At 41.3% G+C, this 24,826-nt stretch overlaps 1 protein-coding gene across 1 annotated transcript in view; it reads right to left on the reverse strand.

Moving 5' to 3' along the window:
• The window catches only part of LOC139303654 (zinc transporter ZIP11-like), a 100,755-nt gene that overhangs the window by 9,322 nt on the left and 66,607 nt on the right, over positions 1-24,826 (reverse strand). The window contains exon 6 of the mRNA XM_070927494.1: positions 8,357-8,524. Within this exon, the coding sequence (XP_070783595.1) occupies positions 8,357-8,524 (168 nt within the window). The remainder of the gene's footprint in view (positions 1-8,356; positions 8,525-24,826) is intronic.

The following is a 24,826-nucleotide window of genomic DNA, read 5'->3' on the forward strand; positions in this document are numbered from 1 at the left end:
TGAATTGCCATGGAATTTGGTACAGACACTCATATTCCTATCAGGAGGAATTGTATTTACTTTAGGGATCCCTGACTTCTCATCTAGTGCCGTCGTCAGGTCTACATTTTAAGTGACTCACAGAGCTGCTAGCGTGGCGGTAGAGTCAGACCAATTTTAGCCTTGTGGGGGGAAAAAACGCAGTCCTCCCCTTCATTTGAATGAGGTCAGTGTGGCGACGCAGTGGGGGGTGCCGATGCAGGGGGCCAACGTTTGACACAATGCATCCGGCAAAATGCTGCGGTGGCCAATCAAGCGCACATTCCTGGTAGATTATTTTGTAACACGAATGGCGTTTATCTCATGTGTCCACTTTGACAGCTCTACAAGCATGTGCAAGACGCAGTTACCCCTACCACCCACTCTCTGAGTAGAACCCCAGACGTGTTAACATTTATCTTCAGACAGCCATAAGAAGCCTTAGAGGGAAGGGCCACCGCAAATCAGAACACAAAAGTTGTTCCGAGTGATCTCTTTCATTCTTGAAACCATTTCCCATCCGCAGGGAGCAATGGGTCACTGATTGCTACTAGTACTAGTGTCACTGGCAAACAGTCGAGATGATTCCTGAGAAGAGTGTGAGTCTTCAACTCTGTCGTGGCAGAAATGAGAGATGAAATGAGAGATGTCTTTATATTGTCACCTATTGTCTTTCTTTTGTGCGTTTTTCACTCCCTGCAGGAACGTCAGACTGGTTTTGGTCAAAAATATGTGTACCTGCCTGCGTATGTGTTTCTGTCTCGACACAATTGCATGTGCGCAGCGGCTGGTTCTATCCAATTCCTGCTTAATGTTCTATGCTCTTTTAAGCAAGTCTGACGATTCTGCTGCTGACAGCCCATTGTCATAGCCGCCACTCATTTCCATCGCACTTTCCTTTAATCTCCTCTACACACTCCTTTTTCTCACTGAGCCTGCGATTACTGGGCCTCCTCTCTACTGTATCAGCTCCCTCTCCTTTTTTTTTTTTTTTTTTTTTTTTTTGCTACAACAGAACGGTGAGGTTTAGCGTTAATTTTGCCCTTTCTTTTCTCCTCCATCTGTTTTGGGGTGAGATGTGTTTTTTTTTAAAAACCACATCAAAGTCTCCACTCACTGCTGTTGCTTTTTCATCCTCCCGTCCTCAGGGATCGCGAGGTGACATTTCAAAATATACAACCATCTACTGCATCATAAAATACAAATCACTTGATGAAAACCATGACTTAATCCCGTGCAATACTACAACATCTAAAAGACATTTAATAAGTGGTAACTCATCACTTGTATTTAGAGTGACTCCAAAAGACATTTGTATTGAAATACAATGTTTCTGCTTTGGCCCTGATGGAAACTCTTCTCAAATACTGGCCCTATTTTCCTCAACTTCAGTCCTGTGTTTGAAACAGGCTTTCTTCCTGTTTCCCCCCCATTTTTTTAAGTATATATAAGGATAAATAAGTATATTTTATAACATTTTAGTAAGACGCCTCCCTGTCTTCTGTTGTGCTTCTGTGTAAATTTGCTGCTGATGCCATTTGCTGTTACTGCTAACTCAAAACTGCCCCCATGTTTACCTGCTGTTATGATAAATTCTGCACAACGTGCATTTCCACAGCACTGATTCAATCAGTGCAACGACAGTCGAGTCGTGTCATGCTCACCACTCTGCAGCTCTGAGTGTCTCTTTGCAACAGAAATTCTGTTCTCAGTTACGAACAAATTCCCAACAAACACTTTGACAGATGTTTTTTTTTTTTTTAAAAAGCCTTCCAGTAGCTCAAAGGGCATAACCCTTCCCTTCCCTCATAGGCTTTTAATTCAAAACATCTGCAGAAAGGGTGGAGTTTTATCAACAGCGGTCAAACAAACGGCAAAAGTAGAAGTGACTGGAATAAGTGAGCAAGAAAAGTGTTTGTGCTTAAAAAAAAAGAAAATGAATTTAACCTGTGACCAATCAAAGGTCACGTAAATACTGCGTTGAATGTTCGTCAAATCTCAGAAGCTGGAACCAGAGAATGTCTGACATGTTTGCATAATTGACTTTAATCATTAATCCATTTTTAAAATAGTTGCCTGTCAATTTGTTGTCGACCGATCAATTACTCAACTATTGTTAACAGCCTTAAATCCAGGAGAGTGACATTGCTAAAGAACGTTAAATTGCAGGACAATAACATAATAAAGAGCTTTTTAAAGTCCATTTCCTTCAATTTCCTTCGTTTCTGGTGTTTTCGGAACAATCTTCAACTCTACTTCCAGTAATATAATGATATTCCTCTTTCTCTCTTATTCCGCTTCCACCAACTAATAGCAGTAGCTGTCAACGACCTTGCTCCATCCATCACACTAACAGGGATGATCCCTAATGGTGGGGAGAAAGGACGGCCATCAATCTCCTGCTCAGTTTGATGGACCGTCTCCAAACTTCTGTCACGGCTCCGTCTCTGCGGCGTCACAGAGCGCTCTGAGCCTCTTTGAAGATCGGCGCATGACGTTATGCAGCTGCTGTTTGTGTTGTTCAAGAGGAAGAGCAATGCACTAACACCACCAGGGTGAGGGCTTCCATCCCCACTGACTGCCAGGGGTCCAAAAAAACAAAACAAGGACACTTATCTCACCCTGGGGAAAAAGCACTCAATAAATGGCTGATTTTCTTTCAGCACCGAATAATGTAAAAAATGTGTGTAATATCAATATTAAAGCAGAATCAAGGTCTTCATAAGATAGACGTCTTTCAACAGCCAGACAGAATCACAAAATGGGGTTATTACAGAGTTGAGACGCTAACAGAAACAGAGAAAAGACAACAGAGAAAGGTCCCCAGTGTTTGTAGCTGATGGTAAATGACATGATTACTGGGTGAAGAAGCACTTCAAAGGAGCCAAACAGGTGCCTCTTAGAGCAATTTGGGGCTGCAAAATTACACATAACACGAGAATACAACAGGATAGCTCCCACTCCTACACACAGTTTAGATGGTGGGACAGTGAAGAAGGTGGGCATTGAGGTACAGTGGTAAGAAAAAATGAGGTCTGGGCCCATATTCATCTCAAGTGTCTCAGAGTAGAAATTGGTCCTAACTGATCAAAAATGACAGAGTGATACATTTTTGGTTCCACTTTTAGGACTAGAAATAAGAGCATTTTATCAACTTTTTTCACTTTGGACACTCTTATCTCTGTCAATACATAGGAGAGCTCCAGAGGTGTCCTAACCTGTTGGGAGTCCAGGCAGAGACATGCACACACTCTGAGGAGGAGGAGGAGGAGGAGGAGGAGAGATGTTGACCGATCACTATGGGCTTATTAAAAGATACCATTATGGCAAAAGTGAAATCATCTACTGACAGGCCTTGGCGGGGTGCACACGCTCGCTCCACAAAAACGAGGTCCAGACAACCTCACGGTGACAGGGAGAGACACATTTCCCACCACACGGCATCAAGTTGGGAAAAAACAAGCCGCATTCAGGCTAATTGTAGGTTTATTTATCCAGCCTGGTGGTCGGGACCCCCTCAAAGGGTCACAAGACAAATCTGAGGGGTCAGTAGATGATTAAGAAGATAGGACCGCAGAGAAACATATACCCGCTACACCAAACTACATTTATTTTTTCCTGTAAATATTGCTTTGTGAGTTACTAGATAATTTTACTTTTAATAATTACTCAACAAAACGGAAAAGGAAAAAAGCCACTCTTTGTTTAAACTAGTGACAACCAACCACACAAATTGAGATCATTATTCTGTGCTGCCTCTATTCAAATATAGACTCATAAATGTTCATTTAGTCCTTTTATGTTAAAATATAGACTGCACACCCTGTCCCTGGGGTGTCTTCATACACCTCAAACATGTTTGTCATGTACTATAAAAACATTTACATCACCCAGTTTTCCTTCCCCCAGCTTGAAGGGAGATGAAATCCCTTGATACCGTAACTATGAACTTTTACATAGTTACAGTTTAAAGTTTTACAGAGCAGCTTTCAGGAGAACGCTGAAGAACTGAACTGAAAAACACTTTCAATTTCCGTAATGCTTCGTAACAAATCCTAGACTGCATGGCTGACAGTTTTTGTGCTGTTAAGTGCTTCCTTGAATTTCATTTCAGTGTAAATGATTTTGCTCTTTGTGCTCGACATCTTACTGTGCAACATAACAAAACCTTGTGTGCTAGTGATAGGATAAACTGGGGCACGAAAGACAGGCAATTACCACAGACACTTGACTTAATGCGTTCACCTCTAAAAAAAGAGGCGTAGAAAATCTGGTGGCAAAATGAGTTTGATGGCTCATCTTCTTTTTACTGGCTCCTTGTCGCATTTCAGATGTCTGTGATTTGATAACCGCAACTGAACGTCTCAGATGGTTTGCTATAAATCACCTTTTGAGGCCCAGAGTGATTGGATTATCCAATATTTCACAAAAGAACAAAGATTAGAGAAAAAACAACAAAAAAAAGAATTACCCCTCAGATTTATCTTTGAATGGGGGCCTGACCCCTGGGTTGGGAACTACTGGACTTGCCTACCTAACTTTATATGAAGTAATTAAAGTCAGGTGAAATGAAAGCTTTCTTTTTAGATCACATCCCCGATCATACTGTGCACCCATCTAACAATATATGCCAAAAAATATTTCTTTGTTTTCTTGTATTAAAATCCAATCATGTCTTCTTCCTGTAAAACAAAATGTGACGTGTGCTTACATCAGCTTGAACCGACCAATTTCAACCAATAACGTCATGACATCCACCCATTAATCAATCAATCTTTAGCGGCACAGAGCTCACACTCGTTTGTTAGCTAGCTAACGCGCACACTTTTCAACGTTCAAATCAAATTCTTCCCAACATTATGTTGCCTGTCCTGTTTTACATCTCAACTTTAAAACTATCACACTACAACAGTTCATTCTGATGTGTTGGTACTTTTAATATTTTTATATTTTATAAATGATCTGAGTACTTTAGATCCCACATCTGACACCTGTACCCTTACGAGCTAGTTCTCTTCTTCCAAGCTGGATCTGCACACAATTAGTCCATCACAGACAAACGCATGGTTGGACTCAACGTATCACATCTGTTTGTACCCTTGAGACACTTCAGTCAATCACATCATTTCAATCACAGCTTAACGTGTTGTCTGATTATGACTGCATGTGCATGGATGTCTGTATGCAAGTGTGTTTGTGTAGGAGCACATTTTGCATGCAAATGTTACAATTACCAGGCGTATGCAATGACCAGTACACGGTTTTACTCATTAATGAACTGACCTTTCACATTTTATATAGTGGAGCACTTCCTGGTGACACAGCCACCACCATTTACCCTCCTGCTACACACTGCACGTGTCCCCACTTTGCCTTTTATCTACACTTCCTGGAGCAAACAATCACTCCTCAATATGAAAATGGTGTTGCTGTTACTGATGGAACGAATGGAAATCAAATAAGTGTAAGGCGGAAAATCATTCAAACTAATGAAACTGCATTTTCTCATTAATCTGATGGGAGCAAATCGTTAATTGTACACAGATCAATGCTGTGCTCATGATGCATTCTATATGTCCACATTTAATCAAACCAACAGATGGATATGGTGGAGTAAAAGGTGCATGTATTTCCTCAAAAATGCTGTAAAGTCAAAAGTATGAAGTCACATGAAATCATATCTGTCTTTAGTTGCCTGATCAGGAAGACAGAATGAGACTGAGGCACTAAAACTGAAAACAAGTGCATCATGTAACACTGCAAAAACAGCAGCACACCTTTGCTGCACATTTTCCCTCCAACATGATCTCAGTGCCGCTGTATCTGCAGTATTTCACCGTGGCTGTGGCTCAGTGTGCGAAACATAAAATGACGTACTTACAATTTTGGCCTCAAAATCTGGCATTGCACACAAATTTAATTCAAGTTTATCAAATCAGGTGAAACATCATGCAGCAACACAACATGTTCATCGTTTACTCACTGCTGCATTTCAGAATAAACTTTTCATTGTCATTATCAAACAATGCTGTCAAACAGGGACTTATTCTCATCAAAACAAGAGACTGCTTTGATCATTTGCTCAAGATTATACAAATAGGAAGGAGAGAAAAAGGGCAAGTACTTGAAACGATGCAGAGTAAGAAACACTTTTGAAAACTGTAAATATAGATAATGAAGACTAGAGTCTGACTTTTACACAACAGGAAATCCTCTTGTTCAATCTGACATTATAAAACTCCAAATATTGAACACTGCTCTTCCCTGGGCGTCGACTTTGATGCATGATTGACACGTCATTAGTCTCATTAAATCTGACAGAAAGGCCACCTGTTGGCCTCTGCGCAGTGTTCAATAATGTAAACTGTAAACTTCCAGGAGAAACCTGTCTGTTTGACAGGATTTTTCACAGATATTCCAACAATTGATTCCAAGCGGAGAGGAAGAAGGGTATTACCATTCAGTGAGCATTTCAGCACCGACTCAATGCCAAACAACCTGGGCTGGTAAAGGAGATTTAGTGCAGGGTGTGGCACAGCACCTCTATTGTTGGCCCTCTGTGGAGCTCAGCACCAGGTGAGTTCCTCTAAATGAATTGTAAATTGGTAGTGAAACCGTACCTGTTACCGGCACATATTTTACTGTTACAGCTCATTACTAACATTAACAGCTTGTTGGCATCACTAAATGATAGTGTCTCTCTTGCTCTCTGCCTGAAACACACACACACACACACACACACACACAAAGCTTGTTTTGTCATTCGTGGGGTTGTTGACTTGAACCGATTTAGTGTATATAATGCATGAGCTGGTCTTATTCCTCAGGTATATTCATACTCAATCCGCCTGAGCTCAGCTCAAACAAACTATCCCTTTTGGCATGAATTAAGGCTGCTCTGGAGTGTTTTCAGCTCAGCTTGTTACGGCTATGGGAAAGCTCACTGCTGTACAGCGTGGTTTACATGTTGCCATAGCAACTTTAGCAGCATGCATTGGCTTCTGTGTGGCACCTTAAGGTCATGTGCAATGTTCACATGATCTTCTTGATTTATGTTTTTCTAAGAAACTGTCAAGCTGGTGTCTGGACTTCCATAAGAAAAGCCCTGTAAAGCCCTTTGCTACCCGACACATATATCAATTAGGGTAATATCAGGTCGTGACAATGTTGACAAAACTAGTAGCAAAAGTGGCCAGTAGCAATTATATTGAAATATCATCATCAAGAACATGAACTACGTGTTTCTTTTCACCCACCATTCATATTTTGTTTCTATAATACAAATAAACAAGACTATGAATCTACAGCCATGCGAGCAAGTATTGAACAAATTGAAATTTTGACCTGATGATGGGACTCACTGAAAATCTAACGGATCACCATAGTGATTACAATTCACTCTGATGGGGGCATGAATGTGTGTACCTGATTTCAAGACATGTCACCGTTTAACACAAATGTCAACCTTATAGTGACTTTAGAGGGAAGTCAGAGATCATTCAGATTCATCCTCTGAGGACCATGAGTACCTGTACCTCATGGCAATCCATTCATCCAATCCATGTTGAGATATTTGAGTCTGGACCAAAGTGGTGGACCGACCATCAGACCGACATTACCATCACGAGAGCCATGCCACAAGCGTAGCAAGTAAAATCAAACTGACAACTGAGTTTGTATATACAAGATACACAAGGCTCTCTGACTATCTAGATAGTAAACTAAGAGCAGCACAGACGGTTTCATCTATTATTCTTTTCCTCCCTGTCAAAGTCTGCCTCTCTTGTATTCTTCATGTTGTTTAGCACAAAAAAAAAGTGATTCTGAATCACATTTCCTGTCGCTTTAACACATAAGGAAAGACAGCTGGGTTCTGGTAATCTTCCACTGCTGGGGCCAGGCATGGGAAGAGCCTGCCCAGCCAAAATTTCTTCTTGGTCTTTTTGTCGAGCATTTGCTTCATTTTGCTTTTGCTGATAATCTCTGTGGCTGTCAGGAGTGAGGTGTTCTCCTCCTACCAATGACCTTTGTCTAGCTGCTCCTCTGCCTGTTTCAAAGCAGCCACAGGCTTGGTATTCATCACGTTCTGCTGCCAGAACTTTGTCGCCACTCAGAATCAACAAGAAGAACCAAAAAAGAAACATAACCTGAATTTGGCCTTTTTATGAATGGCTTATGTTGCCCAGATCACTGCAGATGTTGTTTACACAGATATTTGTGATGGGATATACATGTGCAAAACGCCACCCCTGTCAGTCATATGGAACTCAATGTCATTTTCTTAAATTGACAACTTCCCTTGTCAGCTACTTCAGACAGCCCGGTGGCTCATTCTCACCTGGGATGTTGTGGATGGTGATGGCGAGGATGAGGAGAAGAATTCGTCGCCAGCTGCTTCCTGTATGCCCAACCCCTTCCTGTTGTTTGCTTCCTGTTTCCTGTCCATCTGAGCTGCCCGAATGAGGTCCTCTCCTCCTCTGGTACACATCTCCATTCTCTATTTTATCTGCGTGACAGAGGAGAATAATGTCGAAAACAAAGTTACGGAAACCTTGGACACAGATAGGCCGTATGTATCCCTCATCATTTTGACATGTAAAGTGTGACCTTATGGAACACTAGAGGGCACTCCGACATTCTGTCATTGGCCGATAGAGGCTAGTCAGAGCTATCAATCCTGTTGTAGCTAATTACACCATCACAGTGTTGTCGCGTGAAGTTTTTCTTTACTTTATAGAGACAGTAAACCAATCACATATGGATGGGAGTGAGAAATGTGTTCTCTGAGTTTAAATCGTCTTCTCTGTCAAAGGGAAATGTTAACAAGAGCAGTCTTTGAGTAATGGATGCAGCCAGGAGGCCCTGCCTTTGAGTGTGGCCATTCAGAACAGGTATTACCACTTTTGCCTTTCGATGTGGTCGGTCAACGTACAAACAATTTTAATTCGGAACCCTTAATGGCCACTGTAGCTCAAGGGGAGGGATTGAGAACCAACATTCACAGTTCTCTCCAGTCACACAGAGGTTGATAACAGTGACAGATTACTTTGCTCAATACCCCGTTAGCATTCAGCGAGAATACCTCATGCATTTACAAAAAGGGTGCTTCAAAGGAGAGCCGAGATAGTGTTAGAACAAATGTCAAGAGGTGCATCCAAAGAAGCCTGGCGAAGACAACATAAACAAAACCCTCAAATTTGTCAAGCGTCACAGAACTTAAAAGACAATTAGGTTTATTACAGATGAAATCTGATGCCCCTGTTGGCTGCCTGTCATCAAGTTTATATTTGCAGGCCGAAGGACACAGAGCTACAATTCTCATCTAGAATAAAAAATGTCCCGGGTTTGTCCCTGTATCATTCCAATTATCAGCATTGCAATCTCTGTTAATGTCATGAAAACAAAGTTAATGGTCCAAGACAATCTAATTAGCTCAAACCCTCGGCTGGAGGTTGCACAGACAATATTACATTTGCTTGACGTAAGACAAAAAGCTAAAGAACGCAGAAAAAAACTCAACACATCATCAAACAAATGAGTACGACGTGTGAATTCAGCCTAACAGGAGTAACAATCGGCATGGCAATTAGCTATCTGCGCGTTGCAGTGTTTTCATATTTTACATTTTCCACTGCCTGTAGACACAAGAGGCTGGCATGCTGAGGGTTTGGATAACCTCGTGATCTCCCCTACTCTTCTCATGCCGGGGGCAAAACCGCACAAAGCCTAAAATGTGTCACATAAACCAAATACAACAGAAGGCGTGACCACTTTAAAGCACATTCAGGTTTTGCTTTTCAAAGCTGTGGGTCACTTGTAATTGTAAAGTCAGTGATCTACAGATAATACGCGAAAAACACTAGAGCTAAAGGTTTATCTTGTTTTCCCACTCTTCACCCATGTTTTCTGGAGTCTGGAGTGTGCCACCAAAATGACGAGAGACTTTTATCAGCATTTAATTAGAATTCTAATCATAATCACTTCATAAATTGATACATCTAAGCAAGTATAAATGGACTAATCTAAATTGTTTTCCCTCTCCTTTCAGCTCTGTTTTTGGTCTTCACTAACTCCTGATACGAACATCGGTCTCTTTAGCTGCTGAATGCTCCACTATGTTCACAGAGAACACAGTGGAGTTGGGAGGTAATTCTCTGTGGGGTTTGTATCTACAAGCGACACCTTTCACATACAAGTAGTCACACGGTCACACATTGTTAATATAAAGACATTGATTATAGCTGCTCAAATTCTTTATTTACCGATTGGCAAACGTATTCATTTCACTTCTTGTTATTTCAATGGCAAATGTTTGCCAATAATATTCAGTTTCACCATTCTTTTTCTCCTGCTTCAACATTCCCAGTTTCCCTCTGGTGCTTTAATTTGGAGATATCATACTTTAGGCAGCGAGCTACCTGAAAGTTTAATGAGGTCCAAACCCACGACACGAGCTCCGATTGGCCAGCAGTTGAACCGCGATTCCCATGACTGCTCCTGTGCCCTGCCGGAGTCGGCAGCACTGTGCAGCAGATGGTTAATAAGCCCATAAAGAAATCTTGTAGCTTCTCTGTGGGTTGGCAAATTGAATGATCTTTTTAGTTTCTTCGTATTTTTTACTTTGAGATCCTTAAAGCGCAATTGAAATGCAAATTCAATTTAATTTATAATAGTTTTCTTTTAATGTATTCATTTCTTAATTGGCTACAACTGAGCATTGATTAATCATCCCGGTGGTACACTGCAGACTCCATAATCGTTACCCATGCAACCTGTCCATCCTAATCACCATCTCTCTCTCTCCTCCCTCCACGCCGGTCCTTCTATTTGTCCCTCTCTCTCCCATACATTCTCAAACACAAGCAACTGACCTCTATTAATGCATTCCAAGTGTCTCATTTTGCCATGTAGGCGGCTGCAAATTGGAATTATCTAGCGTGCAAAGGTCAAATGATCTGGACTATTGCTCGGGGTGCTCCGGTCACACCCTCAGCCAGGGGACGTTATCAAAGGCCAAAAAGACCCCCAATCCATTTCTATCCAATTGAGCTTCCCAAACCATTTAACCGTAACAGAGAGCATACAACAGCTTGTGCTACAAGTGCAATCCCTGTTTCTCATCTACACCCACAAACACAATTTACAAACACTTTAGTCATACAGAATAGACACAGAACTGCATGATACTGATAAAAAACATGTTGCACATTTTGAGCTGTATTATACAAGGTACTGACACAATATCATAAAGACTTTTCAATCCAATCCAACACTAAAGAGCTGCAATAAATACTGCCTTTGTGGAGCCTGTAATGTTTTACACTTTTTGTTGAGACTGGCAGAGAACAACTGATTCAACTTTAAGGACTTTAATGTTTTCACATTCATGTTTGATTTATACATTGGATTAGGCCTATATTATATCGAACGATGTGCATAATATTATATTATACAGGGCTAGTGGTGCTGATTTAAATAAAGGGCTAACTAAAGCCTTAGAGATGACTATAGGCTTCAATCATCACCTCTCTCACACTGTCTCATTAAAGAGTGAACAGACTACAGTATCTTTGTCACAGATAATAATTGAAGGGCTGCTGTACTGGATTAATTTGGACCTTCCACCTTCCCCCCCGCAGGCAGATTTAGCTTCTTAAATTCTACAGTCCAGTCTTGATATTTTTGCACATACTGTATACAGTGTGTGTGTTGTTGACAACAAAAACTAGAATATCACCAGACTTATCCTTTAAATTCAACCCCTGTTCCTCAGGACTTCCAGTCCCTTATTGCTCAAAATGGTCTAGTGGGAGAGGGAAAATAAGCTCCTCCTGTTTGAACACCATCTGGCAATACTCTTTGAAATTGTTTGTCCAGGTTATTAAGGTCTTTAACGGCCTTGTAGCTTGCAAAGTATAGGGACACTATTTTGTCTTCAAGCACTGCCGTCTCTGAGTGTGCTGTTGTATGTTTGTACAAACAAACATTCCTGATTATGGATGTTGTTGTTGCAGGTACATGAGTGGGCAAATGGTTCTGGATCAAATAGCAGTAGAAAAGTGCATCAACTGGTGGCTGATGACCTGCACTGTTGCCCCCTTTGTTGTATTGTAATCACATATGGAGTAAAGTCAATGTGAATACACAGCAGAGCAGAGAAGGTGGTTATTTTTACGGCCACAAGTGGAGTTGTGTACGGTGTAGTATGGTAGCCCATTATTGTTTAACTACTCAAGGTCAGTCTGTACTTGAGAGGGCTGGTAGGTGCAGTACACAGCAGGCATGTGTTTTGATTTGCACAGTATTTGTCCTTCTGATGATGATTCAGTGACTTTTTTTTTATTGGAATTGCTTGTTGGTCCTCAACACGCCTGGTACGCTTTGAAATGTGTTTTCTGGCAGGGTGCTAGTTGAGAACCAGCAGGGAACAGATTCATGGAGTGCAGGTCTATAGTGTAGCAGAAGGAAACTTCTTTGCTCTGAAAAGAAAGTGTGGCAGTTGCTCCAAGAACTGGCTGGACTTTTTGAACTTTTCTGGGCAACAAGTCGCTGCTGAAAGTCTTCATTTAATTAATTTCAGGGACATTTGATTTTCTTATCAGGACTCTGGATAAGATTTTGGTTTCTGTTGATTTTAACGGGCATTTTGTGCGTGTGAGACTTTTGTGTTTGAGTATTAACCATTTGTTTTCATTATTATTTGGTTTAAATACAACAAGATTCAATTGATAGAAATGAAACGACGTGTTGTGTTTTCTCTCTATCTGGTGCATTTTTGTAGCGAGGGGGTAGCAGGCTATCAGGGCTCTCTCTCCAACTTGTTTATATAACAGTCATTTTAAAAGTGACAGTGGTTATTCTCCTGTCTCCTTGGTTTTCGGTTTGCATCTAAGTACTTCTTTTGCAAATCTAAGCTTGTTTGATGTTTATTTATTGGAAGGAGGGAGGAGATATTCTGCTCTACTTAAGATTTCAGTGATGAAGCTGTTTCTGGAAATTTGTGTTATGTTGTGCACAACAATGGAAACCTCATTTGTTTGTTTAGCACGTGCGTACAATTAGTCTGATTCATTGCTGAGCAGCGTGTTTTTATGAAAGAGCATGTCATCTCATTAGAGCATATTTTTCAGTCTCCTCCAAACACCTAGCAGGGTAGCCTGTGACTTTGATTGACAGGTGGGTGGATACACTTCATTGAGATGATTAGTGTCCTGCAGTGGATGTCTCCAACTTATCTCCCTGACCTTGGAGAACACACACGCATTCTCGCAGACAGTAGAAATCGCTAACGAATATTACATAACTTACTTGTTATTTTGAATTTTCATGCAAGATGGTAACATTCGAAAAAGATGCAGTCATTGTTTTCACGAGCAGTTAATAGCATTGTGTGACCAACATCCACCTCCTTCCTCTCCCTCTCCCGCCCACGTGCTCACTGACTCGGGCTCTTTAGCTCTCCCCTCATCTCTCCCCTGCATGCCTGGCAAGCAGCGCTGCGTCCTCCCCTCACCTCCGCTCCCTATGTCTGTCCCTGCCGATTGCGATTTCTACCTCCTGAATCCCCAAGTGATACTCCTTCGTCCCTCTACTTGGCACTGGCCCGCTGACCCTAAATCATTCTCCTTCTCAGTCCACTGCTCCCCAGTAATCACCCTTCCCCTTCGCCTTCTCCCCCTTGTCCTCATCTGTGTCACGGGTCACCTTACACAGCTCTGTCCTCGCTCTACCTTCGTCAACACCACTTATGGAAATAATACCAACACCAAAGTATCACATTCCTATTATTAGCCTGTTTTACCAGTTTTAATGTCAGAAATTCCACTGCAGTCGCAGATCCAATAGATTACTTCCTTAGAATATCTTATTTGTTATATATCATCTTCATCATTTCATTGATTTTATTGCTACAGACGGAAGACCAGACAGGGCACGACGGGATAAAACTAAAATGTCAAGAGTACATCACATTCTCAAGATATACCAGTAATTGCCTACTACAATTCATTCTAATTTGTTATAAAGCACGTTTGGGGGAGGCCTTTTCCTGTCCCAGCAGCCAGGTTTCAAAACGTGATGGAAAAACTTCACAGAAGATTAAAGGCTGTCATAACTTAAATATATAAGCTGTTTATAAGCGGTTTAATATGCTGCTTCTATCACTATTTCCACTTATGTAAAGTGTCTTTGAGTCCCATGAAAATCGCTCTATAAATAAAATGTATGATTATTATCATTATTATTTTTATTATAACAACAACATTGGGTGTAATGTGTGGGTATGCAGGTACTTTGTTGAGGTGTCCACATACTTTTGTCCACATGGTGTATACTGTTTATATTGTGTTGTTAGGCATGTTAGTAGCTGTAAATACTTATAAATGTCCTTCTCTCTGCTACATAAATATTTGCTATAAAATAATATGCCCGTGCTTTTTCCAGAGTGCACTTACTTCTGAAGTAAGGAAACTCTTTTGCATCTACAGACTACTAACACGGACTATTTTATGTATTTTTGCCTGTTTTGCTATTTAGAACAAAAAAATAATCTCCAAATGCTGGTTACTGGGTGTTCATCTGCCATCCTGCAGTGCATCACGTGTGTGTAAGTGCTCTTTCACACTAATGCTGCCTACAAATCTCTCACGCAGCCCCGATTCCCACCTGTTGCCTTCATCACCTTGGGTACTCATTAGCAACAGCAGCCGTTGCGACGTTATTCTGCTAATAAACAACAAACATGTGCAACATGTAGTTATTTATTACCATTAATGCACAGTTACAAATGAGTCCTGCACTAATGCACCAGCCACTCACATTGGCTGCAGTTACCTTGACAACCATTAGAGCATTTGTTGAACAAACAGGAACATTGAATCAAAAAAATGAAAATGGTTGAGTTGACCTTCCCTGACAACAGAAAGTTTGAAGCAGTATGGCGAAGGTGGTGGGTCAACTCATATAGTTTTTATAGCAATCTAACTCCTTTTACCTGTTTTATATGGATTAGAATTCCTAATTTGCCTTCACATTGTCAGTCATAATGACACTGATTAAATTCCCCAATATTAATAATTATTACTAATTCTCCGGCATGGCTGCTTGTTGGCTTATCTCCGTTGGTATCTAACCAAATGAAGCTACAATCTACAGTAGATCCATTTAAAGCTGCACTAATCCATTTTTTTCATATTAACAATGGGTCAGATGACTACCTTTAATGTGAAAGGGGTCACTCGTGACAAGAATTATCACCCAACTCACAGCAACTAGCTTGTGAACATAGTGGAGCATTTAGCGGCTAAAGAGCTGGATATTTTAGAGTCGGTGGAGATCAGACCAGAGATAAAAGGAGGGTGAATATCAGACATTCAACAAGCAGCCTTTTTTTTTTTTTCCCAACATTTGCTCATCTGATTGAACATATCCATTGCTAACACATCGTGTAACAGTAGTGCGTGAACTGACACAGCAATGCGAGTTAAACGGCTAATGTCAGCAAACCTCAGATAGATGTTGCTAACATTAGCCATCCTAAGCTATTGGTAATACCAGACCAATTAAGGCTGTAGCTGCAAATCATATGTGTATCATATTGAGTCTGTTCTCTTACTTCTGATTCCAACTTTCCATTTGTAGGAGAATGACTGCACTGTTTATTCTTTTAAAGTGATATAGTCTCACTTTCAAGTCAAAGCATAAGCAGCTTGTGGGTTTAAATTCAAAGCTTTCAGTGTGCAAACTATTTCTTCTGGAGACATGAATTGGTCACATAATGACCTTACAGATGACTGTTTCGACATTTCTGTATCACTCAGTGTTCCCTGTGTCAAACAATCTACTGGATCATATATATATAGCCTTTTCTTTTTATTCAACTTGGCCAAACTGACAGAGCTCACTTGCTCTCTTTGAGCTGCGGTAGTGACTTCACTTTCAGCCAGTAACCCAAACCACCCACTACCAGCTACCTGGGAGCTGCCCAGTATAATCAGAGCGTTCTACTGTGAGCCACTGAGCAGCTGTAGGGCTCGAGACTGGTGTCTAAGGTCATTTCTCATCGCGTCTTCTCACCTACAATTGTCCAAACCAGTGGAATGTTCATGTCTTTCGTCCACAGCTCTGAAACACTGCATACGTTAGAATGGAAAATTTAAAAAGGTAAAAGGAAAGATGTGGGGAAAATGAATGACCCCCATTTATTGTGATTAGTCGGGTGGTGGAAGGCACTGATTGCTGACATTATCAGCAGTAGAGAAGCTAATGGTCCTATACATGGCCTGGGTAGAGCTGCTGCAGATTCTGTCATATAAAAATGACAATAGACGGAAAGGGTCAGATGGATTTCAACACATTAATGAAATTCAGAGAAAAGAGACAGCAAATAGGCTGTGAGGTAAAAAGATGGATTCACGTGTGCAGGGTGAAAGCAGTAGAAAATGAGGCAAATAAAGGGAGACGGGTAATTGGGGAGCAGTGTGGGTCAGTGTGAGAGGGAAGCGATGGGGGAGAAAGAGAAAGGACGGATACTGAAGGAAGAGGGAGGGAGATAATTGTAGCACTAATTGTACAGTTGGGTGCAATTAAATCATTGCAGAAGAAGGTGCAAAAACATGGCGTAATTAAATGAGTCATCAATCACTTTTCCACCTCAACCGAACGTAAAACCTTTTTGCAATATTGTGAGATTTCTTTCCACGTTTCCACTTAGGTATGAAAACAGGTGCAACAGCAGAATAAGATTTGATTCCTAGAACACCAACACAAGCAACTCAATAGTACAGAGGTCAGCAAAGGTCACAGTCTAACAGCCAAAGTCTAACAAAAATACGGTGCTGTACAACAAACGAGCGAGCAACCCCCGGACTGATCTTCAGGATCATACAGAGAGAAAAACCAGCGAAGGAAAGGGCTGAAGTGGACATGAGACTGAGGCTCAGACAAAATCACCCACTGTACTGATTAACTGTCCAATGACAGAGCCAACAAACGAGGGCCAACAAATTATTTAAGCCTGGAAGGAAAATCGACTAATTATTGTGAACACAAAACCCTCCTACATCCATCCACTGAGGGGAACAGCAGCTGGGCAAAGCTTGGTCCATGCTGCTGGGGTCACGTATTGTCCCCAGCTCAAATGCTTTTTTCTCGTCTTTTGTGCTCCATTTTCTCCATCTTGGTGTCCAAAGTCAACACGCTGATGGAACGGAGGCTTGTGAATTTCTACTCTTCTTTAACTACGGTCTCAAATCCCAAATCTGTCATTCGTTTATGGTACCGTTTATTCCCCGCCGTCAGTGTGCAACTCTGAAAATAATAATACAATAAAAGCAAGAATCGCATTGAATTTCAAGCCAAGACATTCAATTTGGAAGTGCACACTCTCAATCTAAATTAGCAATTAATTTAATGAACTCATTTTGTAAAGTCACGGCTCACTATGGGCATGACCAAGTCAGATTTATGCAATTAAAACACAATCGCTGCTGGCACAAATCTCATTCAATGCCTCACGAAGAAAAAACATCTTGTGTAAAAAATGAGGGAAAGCCTCCATAGGGAGGACATTCTGCTAGTCTGCTCCTCCACATGGGGCTAATCAGACGACGTACACGTTCACTTGGCAAACACAGGTGTAGCTAATGATGTTAATCGTGGCTGCATTCCATTCAGGTGTGCCAGCTCCACTGGCTGGTATTGTGTACGCTGCATCACTAACATGGCTTACTGGCACGGCTAAACGCAACATCATCGATGTTATTAGCTACACCTGTGCTTTTTCAGCTATGTCAAGTCAAGGTGTCTGCCGTCAGTTGGATCAGAGGCCTGTTCTACGAAGCAAGTTCAACATACCCTGGATATCTTTTCGCTATCTGGCTGCACTGAGCCTAACAAGCGCGATCCCACTGAGCGGTCACGCGGCGGTGGTTATCAACTCGGTAAGTCAACCCACGGTTTTCCCCAATCGCAAACATGGACAAGTCTACTGGCAGCAGAGTGGCATATTTTACAACCAAAGAGCAAACTATAAAATCAGACAAATACGAAGAAGTTAAACACATCATCCAGGCAAGCAACACAGCTGCAGCTGGCAAAAAATCACCACTGTGTGAATGCATAAGGCTTTTAATATCGCTACCCTTTCACTAGGGCACGAGAAGATCTGACGATAATTATTATTATTATTATTATTATTATTTGTGTTTAATAGCTTGATGTGTTCAGGGTTTGAGTTTAATTTGTTTGGTGTATTTAGGGTTTGAGTTTTGTTTGGTTGGTATGATAATTGTTAGGGTTTTCTTTTTTGTTTGGACGAATGGATGGATAAAAAATAACGTATTGGTGTTGTAAGTAAACACCTTTTGATAATTCTGCATTGGAATATTACATAGGAATTTAAGAACTGAAATATCAAATGTATGGATAACAGCATTTGAACTATAGAGAACAAAAGCATAATAAACTGAGACAAAAATAGAGTAACATACTTTCAGTAGTGCAGAGATCAAGAGACAAAGACAGGGAGAGAACGAGAGAAAATGGCCAATACAAAAAGATAGGTTAACAGATGGTGACAGTAAAGGAGAGTGTGAAGATCAGATATAGACAGAGCTGACAGGACACCGTGTGCTCCCACTGTGATGATGGATGATGGATACAGACATTCACATATTCAAATATATACAAAGATACAACAACTGTATTTTTTTAAACCTTCCGTGAGGTTTTTGATAGCATGCCTATGTTTACTAGTGTTCCTATGGTTTGGTTAAACCATGGTTAATTATGACATTTGACACAGCCACAAGCTCATTTATAGTTTTGGGAACCCTGTTCATAAACGTTCACTTCCCGACCTAAAACATTTGACAAAAGTGAACAAGTGCCCTTGTGTAACGTCGTTAGTGAATGACGCATGATACGAGTTAAAAAAACATTTCACAAACAAGTGTGCATCGCCATTCTTTAACCAGAGCTCGTATTGGATTATTCTTTGTCAACAACCACAGCCAAGGAAGGGCTATAACATGAATAGTCAGAGGGACCTCGAATGTGATTAAAAACAACCTTCACGCTCCTTCATGTCTCATTTTGTATTCATTAACTGGTCATACTTTCAATAGCATTTACGACATTGTCAAGTCAAACAAAAGGAACATTTCGAGAAGGTAAAGGACCATGCCTCCAAAATAACAATGCTGCATCACCTTGAATTCCCCTCTGCAAGGTGCACAAACCCCTCTGAAGCACGAAGGAGGAGAGAGGAACCCTTTCTCTACACAAGACTGTCAACAGATAACGGCAAATTTGATTCCATTTTCCACTTCTTTGCTTTTGCTTCTGCTGTTGTAGCAGCAGCAGACTCGCTGTGGGTTTGTTACTACATGCAACTCCTTTCAGATGATTATTTAATATATTTCAAATGCTCTATCTATATGCCATATTTGTGGTTAAAGACTGCAACTACAATAATGCTAATAACTCAATATCTACAATTTCAGTTGCTGTACTTCTTCTAATTCGTGCCAATAACACCCACTGAATTCAAACGGAACTGGAACAGAGAGGACGCGTGACAGACTGGCAGCGTGTGAGAGACACACAGGGACAGTACGTCAACGAGAAATGGGAACAGGGAGAAAGAGCGAGAGAGCATTATGGTGAGCGAAAGACAGTAAAAGAGCTAAACTTTCATGCGTCCATTGGCCATTGTTGCCAGGCAACTGTCTGACCCTTGTGGGGATATCACCCCCCCCCCCCACACACACACACACACACATAAAATTAACTGTGCCACATCGATAAGGCCATACACACCTCCAATGAGAATCTTCCCTTGTTAAAACTGATCATGTGAGCAGAGAGAGACAAAAAAAGAATGAAACAATGTGTTGAAACAACTTGCACTAGAGACCATTGAGGCTTCAACATGACACATACCCTTTGTCTCCTTGCCTCCTCCTCCTAACGTCGATCAGCCCAGACTGCCGTCAGATTTATTTGTACGGATATTCGTGGTCATGAGTTGGCAGCCATCGGGTCAAAAGTTTTATTTGTCTAATACTTTGGTTTATGACCAAATACCTGCAAAGCTAGCCGCGTTCCCATCTGCCTGCCTGCACGTTGTTTTTAGTGCTAATTAGCAAATGTTAGCACGCCAACATTCTAAACTAAGATGCTAAACATTATACATGCTGAGGGACAGCATGTTAGCATTGTCTCTGTCTCTGACGTTAGCACTTAGCTCAAATCACCACAGAGCTGCTACCTTAGCTGTAGACTCTTTATCTGCAATCAGCATGCGTATAATCAGCAGTACAGTTCCAGCTGCCGAGACGTATCGGGCTGAAGTCATGTGCTGCTAACTTTGACTGTCACTGACCACAGGAGAGCAAGGGGTGATCATGTGTTCACGAACATGTGCTGCCTATACTTGGAACATTTTAAACTATTTGTATGCACTCTTTGTTTTTGTTTTAATGCGTTCACCTGTATCCTAATCTTATTGTACTAGTAGTAGAACTGAAGAGAAAAACAAATCCAGCTCAACAGTGTGCATAACATCATATCGGGTCCTGGACACTGTAGTAAACAGGAACACGAGATTTGGCATAAGCATTTTATTTTGTCATTAGAGGAGAATTATTTTCCTACAGTGCTTCAGAAATGTTCATCTGCGGTATATTCCTGCCTGCCTGGCTGTCCATCTGTCTCTGTTTCTGTGTTCCTCCTTATCACTGACTCGAACTGTGTTTTCACCCACTTTAAAAGGAGGCACAGAACAGAGAATGCAAATTAGTGAGCACAGAGAAACGACTCTCGCAGGAATTGCTATTGGACAACATGTTGTTTTGTCTGTGTCATTAATGTTGGCTAAATCTCATGCTGTTTGAAGACCAAAACAACAGCATGCACTTGTATTTTCTTTTATTGCCACTTTAATAAGTTGGATGCGAAGCAGACAGATCTTTTGACTCCTGATAGTAGAAAAGGCACAGGTGTTATGAACAGCCTTTACGACTACTACGTTTCAAGCCATGACATTGTGACAGTGAGAAATGGAAGCAGTTAAATGGAATTCAGCCATCATTCATTTTATGATTTACACCTGTGGTTTTCCTTCCTCCTGACATATCAAAATATTTTCTGTCCATAAAATAATAATCTGCTCCTTATCACCAAGCACTGTTGGAATTGCCTCTTCATCCATAATATATATAATATATATATAAATAAATATAAAACCTCTTACTTGAAAGCACAACCATAAACAGATGCCTTTTGATTTCCTCCTATCCCACTTTAAGTTAGTGTTCAACTCATCCATTGCTTTTTTGGTACATGGTGCTGAGATAGTGATGGTTGTCATGTCATCCATGTGCGCCCATATGGGCCGTCAGCGCTGCCCTCCCTGAAGCCCCTCTCCCCCTCTGACCCACTTAGATGCCCTAACAATAACCTCCATTGCCATGGTAAAAACTGATGGTGGGATTGTGCACCCTGCCATGATGCCTATCTCCACCTGCTGCCACGCTGCAGTTGTGAGACACATCTGACTGTCCTGAAACTATTCCCACACTAGCCCTTTGACTATGTCTGGCACTTTGAAGTACTGTAATGCTGCCCACAGTGGAAGAGAACCAAATGCATTTGCTAAATCTAAAAATACCACGATGCAAGTGTCTTCTTTCCCTCTCTCCTTGTGTACTCCAAGCATCCAGAAAAAAAAAAGAAGGTATTCTGGCTTTCTGCACTGAGGTGTTCATTAAGCTTACTCTTTTCTGGCTAACTGAACAACCTCTGTGCCACTACACTGAAGAAAACCTTACCTTCTACACTGAGAAAAAAGATAGGCCTTAACTGCCCTACATCAACAGAGTCGTTCTCCTTAGGATAGAGATCCCTCCTGGCCTTCGCTAAGACCAGGGGATACGCTGCTTCCTCCATGCTTCCCCAATAAACCTCCACAAAAACCGCAAAACATCTGGAGCATTTTTATACAGCCTATAAGGCTCACCATTAGGCCCAGGGACTGATGCTGACCTTGCTTGTCTAACTACCACTCCCCACATCTTTCGAAGTGGGGCTTTAACATCCATTAGGTGGTCTATTGCCCCACTGAGAGGCATATCCAGAGGTAAACCTAACTCCCTGTCTCTATCTTTCTGTATGCAGCTTTTCTAAGCGGGCCTCTAACTCCCTCTTAGTCCCTTTTAGACTGCCACTTTTTTTCCACGCTAAATAATGCCCTGGCAGACATGTGGATCTTTATAAAAAGCTGCTCTAGCTCGCTCCTTTTTTTCTTTCCCAGGACCCACTTTGCTGTACCCACTTTCTCTCTGCCTGCATGCTTTGTGATTCACTACATTTCACAAAAAAAAAAAGCTTTTCAAGATGAAAGTTCGGAGTGTATTGCATCAGTCAGGGAGATGTTGTCTGCCAGCACCGAACCAAACAACACATTGTGGGTTTAATTTTTCAGTGTATGGTGGCAGGTCTGAAAAGACACCCTTGATCTTTGATTGAAAAATCTTCAAGAAAGACACTGAAGCAACTTCTACGTTTGTCCTACAAATTCGACAAAAAATGCACGGCGCATCACAAAATGCCATTTATTAAATGTCTGGAGGAGGACTTTTCCTTTACGTGCACTCCAGCATGGTGTTATTACTGGGAGCTGGGGGATTTAAAAAGAACAAAGAAAACAAAGCAGCAGAGGTTGAGATATCCTGACTTTTAGTAAGCGTCAAGCTCACAAAAATATCATGCATTTCCAACCTTTACCCCGACTTTGTAGTGCAGGCTTTCTGCTAAACTTTTAAAAGACTCCAAGCCTAACCCAAGACGCTCCTCCAGAGCCGCAGAAGACATTATGCAACTGTTTTCACAGGCCGAGCTGTAACCCCCCACACGATGAAGACTGCTCTTCACGTGTTAAATCTGGGGAATGTCTCTATAATTAATTCCTTTTTTTCTTCATCAATAATGCCTGCAACTTATAATTAGCATTATAATAACATTAATTAGCGTCATATAGCACTGTACGAAATAACATTACATAACACAATAACATAACAGTATGAATGCCAAATGTCAGCCACGCGCACTGTGTTTTCTTGCTCTGTTAATTGCCAGCTCAAGTTTCATACAATACAGCAAGCTATATCAAGTTGATATTTATTAACTTTTAGCTGATAAGAACATGTAGGTAATTAAAAATATAAAAGCATGTATTGATGATAGATCTATACTGTGTAGATGTTATGGATACATATTACTCTGTAAACCTTTTTTACCTTTTAATTTGAATGATCATTTCTTAGTTACAAATACATTGAAATGGCCTGGCTCATGGAAAATTGATTTGCGATATCACCGTTCTGTTTTCCATGATTACCTCCCATCAGCGCGGCTGTCCAAACAATCATCACGACCGAAAAATGCCTCAGGTTTTCTCAAAGAGACGAATTGACTCTGAAATTGAAGGAAGCCTCAGGTTTCTTCAAATTGTTGGAGGACCAATTTGATTTGTACGGCTATACGACGAAAGGGAAGGGAAAGGGGAAGGGAAGAAGAAGAAGAAGAAACAGTATGGACCCAGGGGCTTTTTCATGTTGGACAACCTGCTGATTCAGTGGCTGCCAGGAAACCTGCTGAGCTGGGGAACTGTAAAAGACATTTCACAAAGATTTCTTCAACTAATTAACTGCTGCTGTTCGCTTTCCCTCCAAACTTCTCAAGATTGACATGATCCGAAAGGAACAGGAGTACAAGAGCGGAAACGAGGACAGAGGTAGGTTCCCTGCCTCTTTTTAAATCTGTGTGTGAAGTGAAGTAAAGAAACGTAGAGAGACAGAACGAGGGAGATGAGCGACATAAATAATACAGGAAGAGCGACGCACATTTGGGGAAACACTAAGCCCAGTCACAGAGAGTGTCTGAGTGTTTACCCCTTTGGTCTCTCTCACTTCTCTATCACCTTCATCAAACCTTCCTCCCTCTGTCCTCTGAGGCTCACTGGAAGACGAGGCAGCATTAGTGTCTCTCATCAAAAAGCGATGAACCGGGGCGAAACACACAACGACAGGAAATTCAACAGCAGCACAGAGATAGAGGAGCAGACTTTTGGCAATACGGTTGTTTGTTTGAATCTCAGACCACTTGAAAAATTCAGAATTCTTTGATAACAACATTCAAGAGAGGAATTGTACCCATTTGTCTGTACAAAAGCACTCTTTTCTGTACTCTTTACAGATACGGCATTTTTCACTACAAAAGCACAATCATGTACCTTAATTAAGTGACCAAAATGTCAACATTTTTGGCTGCCCCATCTGTGATTTGACCACTCCCTACTTCACTCCATGACTCAGAATGGTAGTCTCTGTCGTGATTGGAATCACAAGGTAATACAGTACAGAGGTTACAGGACGACCGGTCATTTGCCATCACCACAACTGGACTCATAAAAGACAGACATCTAATGCTAGCTAGCACCCCTCCCTTGTAATACAGGAAGACAACAGCACTGAGCGTGCAGGAACTGATGATGACTAAATAACTTGAGCAAAGAGTCTGGTGGGAATCAGTGCAAAAGTTAGCAAGCTAGGGTAACAAGCGTCCACTGAGTGAAGGCTAGTTAGCCTATCTTGCTAGCTTCCATTTTCTTAGTGGGATACGACCTTAGCGGCACGATGCGTCCTCCCAAATCTTGAATGTTGTAAAAGGACAGACAGCTTAAATCAGTAACATTTGATAGCAAACCCCCCCCCCCCCGTATAAATATGACATGCTCCAGTCAGTGGAT

Source organism: Enoplosus armatus, chromosome 20 (genome assembly GCF_043641665.1).
Source record: "Enoplosus armatus isolate fEnoArm2 chromosome 20, fEnoArm2.hap1, whole genome shotgun sequence".
Classification (NCBI taxonomy): domain Eukaryota; kingdom Metazoa; phylum Chordata; class Actinopteri; order Centrarchiformes; family Enoplosidae; genus Enoplosus; species Enoplosus armatus.